The 9,304-nt window shown below is 42.9% G+C and overlaps 1 protein-coding gene across 1 annotated transcript; it reads left to right on the plus strand.

Annotated features, from left to right (window-relative positions):
- Window positions 1–4,587: 4,587 nt before the first annotated feature.
- Window positions 4,588–8,498, plus strand: LOC127753834 (ketol-acid reductoisomerase, chloroplastic-like). The gene is made up of 10 exons (XM_052279284.1): window positions 4,588–4,914; window positions 5,016–5,108; window positions 5,705–5,770; window positions 6,051–6,191; window positions 6,644–6,871; window positions 6,987–7,104; window positions 7,172–7,311; window positions 7,438–7,605; window positions 7,699–7,854; window positions 7,952–8,498. Exons 1-10 carry the CDS (start codon window positions 4,588–4,590, stop codon window positions 8,315–8,317), a joined length of 1,803 nt encoding a protein of 600 aa, XP_052135244.1. The 3' UTR covers window positions 8,318–8,498.
- Window positions 8,499–9,304: the final 806 nt, after the last annotated feature.

The following is a 9,304-nucleotide window of genomic DNA, read 5'->3' on the forward strand; positions in this document are numbered from 1 at the left end:
TTTTCTATGCTATCAAGTCTGCAGATTGTTCATTCTAGCATACCATTTGCATCAGCTATAGGAAGGTACTACCCATCTAAAAAATATAGTAATATAGTATCAAATGATATAATATATTTTAGTACTATGGATTTGGATAAGCATATGTCTAGATTTGTAGTAGGATATGTTCCATCCGATTTTAAGTTACTATATTGTAAAAAAGATGAAGTACTTGCTTCTGAAAAATACCAAAAATCCCCTTGTTTGTTTTTATTTTGAAGGAAATACCCCTCGTTTGTTGGTGCACATGTCAGCTCTTTCATCATTTTTTTAAAGAAAAAACAACCTGCATGCCGAGTATCGTATATTGATATAGTAGAAAACAAATTATAAGTTTATAGCCATGGAAACAAAAGAAAAACAGTTACCCCATGTGTCTACAATCGTTACTCTATTATTGAAGAGCAAAATAGAAACATGACAACCCTCTTTCATCTTTGACGATCCCATGCTTAGTTTATCCTATTTTAGTTGTCATGCTTCTCGTATTAAGATGAAGATGAGGATTAAGTTTTTCACGCAAAACGAGGTAATATTAACGTATGATTGATTGAGTTTTAATTATTAAAAAATTGAAAAAAAATAGATTAATATGATATTTTAGAGCAACTTTCATATAGAAAGTTTTCGCACGAAACACACCGTTTAGTAGTTTGAAAAGCGTGCCACAGAAATCTTTATCTTCATCCAACTCTTGCCAGAGAAATGAACGGGACCTAAGATTCCTCGCTTGTGCTTGTCATCTCGATCGTATTAAGACATGGAGAGTTCTAAAAAAATATTAAAAAGATAGAGAGAGGATCGATTTAATGAATAGAAGAGGTAGGGCAACAAATAATTTCCCCATCTCATCCAGAGGAATTTACCGAGAATGTCCCGATGAATGATATACTCCCTTCATCAAAAAAAAAAACAAACTTAGATGAGATGTGATGTGACCCCTCATAATATAACGAATATGTACAAAGGGCTATCCAAATTCGTTGTACTAGGATGGATCATATCACTTTTTAGGTTGGTTTTTTTTTGGGACGGAGAGAATATAGACATAAGTAGATGGATAATCCTAATGGGCGGGTGATCGCTCCCTCCCATCCCAAGCGATCACCCGCCCCTCCCCCTTACTACTTTACCTCCCTTTCTTTTCTTACTACTACACCATACAAATTTGAATTAAAATTCAAATTTGAAATGGGTATGTAAACTTTTTACTTATAAACTTTGGGTCTATAAACTAATATTTGAATTCAAATTCAAATTTGAAACGGGTATGTAAACTTTTGACCTATAAACTTTGGGTCTATAAACTAATATTTGAATTTAAATTTAAATTTGAATCGGGTATGTAAACTTTTGACTTATAAACTTTGGGTCTATAAACTTTAGGTGTATAAACTTTAGATGTATAGAAATACTATATATAGAAAATATTTGATCACTACCTCTGTCCCTAGACGATCGATCGCCGATTAGCACTTCCGGAAGTAGATATACGGAAGGACCAAAGGTTTTCTATCCTACTCTAATTTTGTGCGGAATAAGTCCATTTTGCCTCCCTCATCTCTTGCGCTTGCGTGAATAACATCCCTCAACCAGAAAACCGGGTATAATGCCTCCTCCTTCTCTGAAAACTAAAGCAAATCACCTCCCTCGGTGGTTTTGCTGGCGGTTTCGTCCAACGTGGCGTGTTGACCCGGTTGACAAGCTGACTCAGCGTGGTGGGACCCACATGTCAATGTGTAGCTCTCTCTCCCCCTTATCTCTCTCCTCCGGCCTTTCTCTCTCTCCCTCATCTCTTGCGCGTGGGAACGGCGGTGGGGAGCGGCGCAGGCGGTCGGAAGCCGTGGCGGTGGCGGCGGGGACGGCGGTCGGAAGCGGCGGCGGTGGCAGCAGCGGTGGCAGTGGCGGTGGCGACGACGGTCAGGAGCGGAGAAGGAGGCGGCGGCGGTGGTCGGGAGCGGTGGTTGGGACGGCAGTGGCGGTGGGGACGGCCGAAACAGCAGACAGTGCCTGCGGTGGTCATGGAGTGGAGACGGTAGCGGCGGCGGTGTGGAAGCAGCAACAGCAGCTGGCCGCCCCGGCGAGCTCCCTCCACAGCGCTCGGCCACCTTGCGAGCTTTCTCCCCAACACGCGGCCGACCGGTGAGCTCCTCCCCCGCGCGCAGTCGGCCGACGAGCTCCTCTACCTGTGCGTGGCCGACCGGCGAGCTCCCTTCCCAGCGCGCGACCTCCCAGTGACATCCTCTCCCCGTGGGCGGCGGTGGTGGCGAGGGAGGCATCGGGCGGCGACGGTGGCGGCGAATCGGAGGGGGAAACGCGGCGGTGGCAGCAGGCCGGCGAGATCCTCTCCCCATGGGCGGCGGCAGTGGGGGAGGAGCTCGCCAGGCGCCGGAAGGTCTCCACTCTCAACCACCATCCCAACCGTCACCGCCGCCTTCTCCGCTCTCGACCGCTATCCCAACCACTACCGCCGCTGCCTCCTTATTCGCTCCCGACCGCCATCCCCACCGCCACCGCCGCCACCTCCTTCTCTGCTCCCGACCGCCGTTGCCACCGCCACCGCCACCGCTCCCGACTGCCGTCCCAACCGCCACAGCCGCCGCCTCCGTTGTCGCTTCCGACCGCCGTCCCCGCCACCACCGCTTCCGACCGCCGTCCCCAGCGCCACCGCCACGGCTTCCGACCGCCTGCGCCGCTCCCCACCGCTGTTCCCACGCGCATGAGATGAGGGAGAGAGAGAAAGGCCGGAGGAGAGAGATAAGGGGGAGAGAGAGCTACACACTGACATGTGGGTCCCACCACGCTGAGTCAGCTTGTCAATCGGGTCAACACGCCACGTCGGATAGAACCGCCAGCAAAACCATCGAGGGAGGTGATTTGCTCTGGTTTTCAGAGAAGGAGGAGGCATTATACCCGGTTTTCTGGTTGAGGGATGTTATTCACACAAGCGCTAGAGATTAGGGAGGCAAAATGGACTTATTCCAATTTTGTGCCGCATCTTTCTTGCTACAAGGTGAAAATTTACATACCTAAATGGGCTTTTAGTTCCAGGCCCAAAGCTATGGCCCAAGTGGCCCAAAGATTGTCTCCGCCACTAATGGCCACACCACAATCATGGATTCGACTTGGGTAGTTGGATGTCACCTACTCCTAAACCGTTGGCTAGAGGTTCACCCTTATGTTGCGTTCATCACATGCATCATCTTTGGATGTTTAAGAGTTTGGATATATATATTGTCACACACAGGCCCCAGCACCTCAACGATGCTTTGTTTGATGCTTGGTGTTGGTGGAGATAAAGGTACTTCGAGCTAGGAATTTCTATGTGCTCATAGACAGACTTTGGCTTATAGTTTTCCATTGTCTTTTAGAAAAAGATGACTGGTGTTTAGTGAGTTCTGTTAAAAAAAAAAGACTTGACAGTTGACACCAGACAACAAAGAAATACCGGGCCTGCAAAACCGGCTGAAAGCCTCAAAAGAGGGGGTTCACGCCGCGCCGCACAGCGCAACACCAAGCACCCAACTCTCGTTCGTGGGCTCGTGGGGCCTGAGCAGATTTTTTTTTTTTGGCTCAAACCTGTAGCGAAAAGCCGCAGTGGGGCTGTCAAAGCCTCTAGAACCACTATACCGAGTAACATATTGTGAAGGAAAAATGCAAGTTCTACTACTCCTTGGCTTAAATAAAAGCTTCACTGCTACCGTGCTACGGGTCCCCAAAGCCATTTCAATGCTAGCAGCAGTGCAGCACCTACTGTTGTTTTGCCTTTATGATTCCGTACTGGTTAATGATTCTTAAAAGGTGCACAAAGGAAGTTTAATAATATAGCTAATTACTAGCCTTAAAAAATAAACTATCATTTATAACCAATCTAATAGTATGCTTATATACAATAGTTAGTTGTATATATATTACATTATTAAATAACTAATCTACTCATCTCTTTCACATGGTCTATTAGAGCTCTGGTATTACTCACTGCAAATCTGTTAAAAAATTGATTTGGCTAAAAAATAGTAGTGCAACTCTTTTAGTTCCTACTTATATTGGACTAGGGAATGATGTGAGGAATCGAAAGATAGAGCGATGTAAACACCTCACACACACACAAAAGAAAATCTTTGCAAGAATTACAAAACTCATGTGTTCCACCGCTACTAGCGACCTGTTCTTTGAGCTCCTAAACGGGAAAAAAAAACTATGTTCAATCCATTTTCAACTTTGCAATTAATTTATTCATTTGTATTATTGAATATAATAAAACCAAATCGTTCAACTCTTCAGCCAAACATCACCATTAGCCCCCCTTTTTTTTTCATTGTTACAACTTTAACACTATAAGTTTGCTATATGAGTATACACTTAGCAAACTTTTTTTAAATTATTTTTTTCGAGAAACACGCTTAGCAAACCGAAGGTAGGAAAAATGCACTCTTTTCATTTCACCTAGACACAACCTAGTTTTTTTTTTATGTTAGTAGCCATAGCAATATCATATTGTACCGTACATTGCAGCACAAATATAAACCCTCAGACGTATCCCTAATGAATCGCTCTTTCCACTCCCGCAGTCACACCCTAAGCCCCTCCTCGCATCCCAAAATGGCGGCGGCCACCTCCACTTCCTCCACCGCGCTCGCCCACCCCAAAACCCTAAACCCCGCCTCCAAATCCGCGGCCGCCGGCTCGGTCTCCTTCCCCGCTGCCCAGCCCCCATGCCCCCTCGCCGCCTCCGCCGGCGGCCGCCGCCGCCGCGGCGCCGTGGCCGCCAAGGTCTCGTCGCCGCAGGTGATCGGGGCCACCATGCCGTCGCTGGACTTCGAGACATCCGTCTTCAAGAAGGAGAAGGTGTCTCTAGCTGGCCATGACGAGGTCCGATTTGTGCCCCCCTGTCTCCTCCTTCCGTGACCCTCTTGGTGGTTAATCTGTGAAGGGTTGCTGTTTTGTGATGTTTGTGGGTGGTCTTGCTGCAGTATATTGTGAGGGGCGGGAGGAATCTGTTCCCGCTGCTGCCGGAGGCGTTCAAGGGGATCAAGCAGATCGGCGTAATCGGATGGGGTTCTCAGGTTAAGAAGATGCGAACTTTCTTTTTCCCTCAAATGGTTGCTTTTTGCCACCTTTGTTGATCTGGTGAATATACCCATCGTCCTTATATTTGTGGCTCGAATTTGAGTGCTTTAAGTACCATTGACAAGCAAATGGATATGCAGCACTGACTTGGGGATATCACTTTATTTGTGACAGCACAGTTTTTTTTATCAGATAATAGAGGGCAATCAACGTTATTATTGACTGAGCATTCTCTGGTCACTTAGTTCTTTTTTACCATTTCTGACAGGATGGTATTTCAAGTTTAGTGTGACTATATATGGGATAGAGCTTGCCTTTAGTTATGCTAAGTAGAAGTCAGTCTGTAATCATGAATGTTCTTTGGTGCCTTATCAGTGAAGTGTTCAAGATTGAAATTAGTTAACAGCATGCGTAGAGCTCTTACTGAATAAAAGCAGTTGCTTGATTAGCATTTAGCTCGTTTAAGTGCTAATAATTTACCATCAGTACTTTTTCCCCATATATCATGACATGTTCTGGACAGAAAATTACATATATTAACAAAGCTAAATTTGTGCTATAACAGAGGCTATGCTATGCTTTTTATTTGCAGGGTCCTGCACAAGCTCAGAACCTGAGGGACTCACTTGCTGAGGCAAAATCAGACATCGTTGTTAAGGTTAGTTTTTTCTTTAATCCTCTGGTGGCCCGACATGTCTTAGACGAGGCCGTTTTTCATGTATAGATTCATTAAGTGCTGTTAACTTTGCATGCCTAAGCTATCAAGTATTTTGTTGTGTCCTGTAACTCAAACGCACCAATTTTCTGTAAGATGGCTATCTGCCTTTTCCTCTTTTCATTTTAGAATGTGTGCATGGTCATCTTTTTCAGCACTTCAGCAGTTGTACTGCACTACAGCTACTTACTGGTGCATCTGACTTGAATATCTTTTGTTTCAGATTGGTCTCCGGAAAGGTTCTAAATCTTTTGAAGAAGCACGCGCAGCTGGATTTACTGAAGAGAGTGGGACACTTGGAGATATATGGGAGACTATCTCGAGTAGCGATCTTTTGTTGTTGTTGATATCAGATGCTGCTCAGGTTTATTTCTGTCCTACCTGGTTTAATTTCTAAGAGATTTTAGAGTGACACTGTACAATTCTGAAACTATATTGATCATAATTTGCCATACTAATATATATTGATATTTCGTGTTGACCTCCACATACTGAATCTTAGTTGGACCACATGTTGCTCAGATATATTTCACATGGCACAATACATGTTTTGTAGAATTAAAAAGTAACATAAATCCATATATTATGATATTTATTATGTCAGCTCGAGTTTTTTTTTATTTACAGAATGCCATCTAGTTGTTTATAGATCATAATTTTGAATGTCTTAAAAACAGTTTTGTTAAGCTTGTGTGTCTGATTGCTTGTTATGCTGTGGATTTGTTATACAGTGAACTTTAACTGATGTCTCATTTCTATGTGGCCTGCACAATTTTGCTACAGATATTGACATGCATTGTATAATACTTTGTACAGGCGGATAACTATGAGGAAATTTTCTCACACATGAAACCCAACAGTATTCTTGGATTGTCACATGGATTTCTCCTTGGACATTTGCAATCTGTTGGCCTTGATTTCCCTAAAAACATCAGTGTTGTTGCTGTGTGTCCCAAGGGAATGGGCCCATCAGTTAGAAGGCTTTATGTTCAGGGAAAAGAAGTAAACGGTGCTGGTATCAACTCCAGCTTTGCTGTACACCAGGTATTTATGTTGCTACTCACCTTGTTTGATTTCATTTGAGAATAAATGCTCTTTTCCTTTGGTCCTTCCATCAAGTATATAGTTGCTAATCACTTTTGTATGTTCCATTATACAGGATGTTGATGGAAGAGCAACAGATGTCGCTCTTGGATGGTCAGTTGCTCTAGGTTCTCCTTTCACATTTGCTACTACTCTAGAGCAGGAGTACCGAAGCGATATTTTTGGCGAGCGAGGTGATTTACTTTCCGGTGTACACTAACAAATTTCTGCCTAAGCTTGTGGCTAATAATTTATTTCCAGGTATTTTGCTTGGGGCTGTACATGGTATTGTGGAGGCTCTTTTCAGGAGATACACAGAGCATGGGATGGATGAGGACTCAGCATACAAGAACACTGTTGAGTGCATCACTGGAATCATCTCTAAAACTATTTCGAAAAAGGTACATGCATATATTTTTCCGTTATGCATTTAAGGCTTTTTACTTATTTCACAACAAGGTCCACGATTCTGTTTTTAAATCTCTTTTGTGCCTTTTTACTTGATGTATAACTACCAATTGTATCAGGGGATGCTTGAAGTGTACAATTCATTGACAGAAGAAGGAAAGAAGCAATTTATCGAGGCTTACAGTGCAGCATATTATCCATGCATGGATATACTATATGAATGCTATGAAGATGTTTCTTCTGGAAGTGAAATTAGAAGTGTTGTTTTGGCTGGAAGGAGATTTTATGTACGCTCTCTTCCATATCCATAAAACATATCATAATCTTATTTCCTTGGGTTTTGAAACAAAATAAAATATTTGACGCCTGTGTTCTTATAGGAAAAGGAAGGACTTCCTGCTTTCCCGATGGGCAACATTGATCAAACACGTATGTGGAAGGTGGGTGAAAGGGTGCGGTCAACACGGCCAGCAGGTGATCTTGGCCCATTACATCCTTTCACTGCTGGAGTGTATGTTGCACTTATGATGGCACAGGTTGGATGATTGTATTCTTTTTTTCAAATTAGAACCCATTTATATACATTGGTTTATAAAATGTTTATTCATATGTTCTGTTTTGCACTGATTTTAGATTGAAGTCCTTAGAAAGAAGGGCCACTCTTACTCGGAGATCATCAACGAGAGTTTGATCGAGTCTGTGGATTCCCTGAACCCATTCATGCATGCTCGTGGGGTGGCCTTCATGGTTGATAACTGCTCCACAACAGCCCGGTTGGGATCAAGGAAATGGGCGCCACGCTTCGACTACATCTTGACCCAACAAGCTTTTGTGACTGTTGACAAGAATGCTCCAGTTAATCAAGACCTCATCAGCAATTTCTTCTCCGATCCCGTCCATAGTGCCATTGAAGTCTGTGCTCAGTTGAGGCCCACCGTTGACATTTCAGTGCCTGCTGATGCAGACTTTGTGCGTCCAGAGCTGCGACAATCTTCGTGAAGTTTTTGCCAACTCCAGGGGCACCTCATAAACTATGTCAGTATCTGACGGTTTCAACTCTCAAAGCTATGTATCACTATTTGAGAACCTAAATGTAAACTTTTGGAGTGTAGGATTGTCGTTTGGTTGTCACTGGACTAGTGCTGGTGTTTGGCATGAATAAAAATAGTGGTTTAATAAATGCCGTTTCCTTAGAGCAGCAGAGGTGGCTGCTCCCTCTAATTCAATCCATATTATCGTACCACGAATTAAGAGGTAAAACGCACAGACCCCCAAAATCTTTAGCACTAGTACATTTTTCTTAGCTTTGGAGCCCATGTCATATCGAATGTTCGGACATATGCGTGTAAATTGTAAGACGAATCTTTTAAACCTAATTGCTACATGATTTGACAATGTGATGTTACAGTAAACATTTGCTAATGATGGATTAATTATGCTTAATAAATTCGTCTTGCAGTTTAATGACGGATTCTGTAATTTGTTTTATTATTAGTCTACATTTAGTAATTTGTTTTGTTATTAGTCTACATTTAATACTTCAAATATGTGTCCGTATATTCGATGTGACGCGCCAAAATTTTTTACCTCTAGATCTAAACACAACCTTCCTGTAAAGTTTGCCCCTTATATGAAGTATGATTCTTTCTCTCATATCTTTTCTCCTTCATATAACCAGGCAATACCGTTTAGCACTTCAGTTTCTTGTGTTGAAGACAACAACCTCTTGACTCTTAGACTTGAGAGAGGGAGGTGGTCTATTTTTCTAAATTCTCTAAAAACACCCGTTTATTACGCCACCCTAGAGCCTATTTACAGGTTTTCCTTGCGTGTTTGATTGACTAAGAGCATCACCAATAGACTGTTAAAATTTAACCCTCTATTTTTTTTATTGAAACATCTAATGGGATTTAAGGGATAAAAATATCCTCTCCAAGAGATAGCTAATTTCATTTCCTAAAAAAAGTTAGCCACATAAGAAACTTT

This window comes from Oryza glaberrima, chromosome 1 (assembly GCF_000147395.1).
Source record: "Oryza glaberrima chromosome 1, OglaRS2, whole genome shotgun sequence".
In the NCBI taxonomy this organism is placed as follows: Eukaryota; Viridiplantae; Streptophyta; class Magnoliopsida; order Poales; family Poaceae; genus Oryza; species Oryza glaberrima.

Bases quoted from the DNA above. Each gene is read 5' to 3' on its own strand.
- LOC127753834 (XM_052279284.1), top strand. From the start codon at position 4,588: ATGAATCGCTCTTTCCACTCCCGCAGTCACACCCTAAGCCCCTCCTCG. The intron at 5,109-5,704 runs GTTAAGAAGATG...TTTTATTTGCAG, and splicing joins TAATCGGATGGGGTTCTCAG to GGTCCTGCACAAGCTCAGAA. The intron at 7,105-7,171 runs GTGATTTACTTT...ATTTATTTCCAG, and splicing joins CGATATTTTTGGCGAGCGAG to GTATTTTGCTTGGGGCTGTA.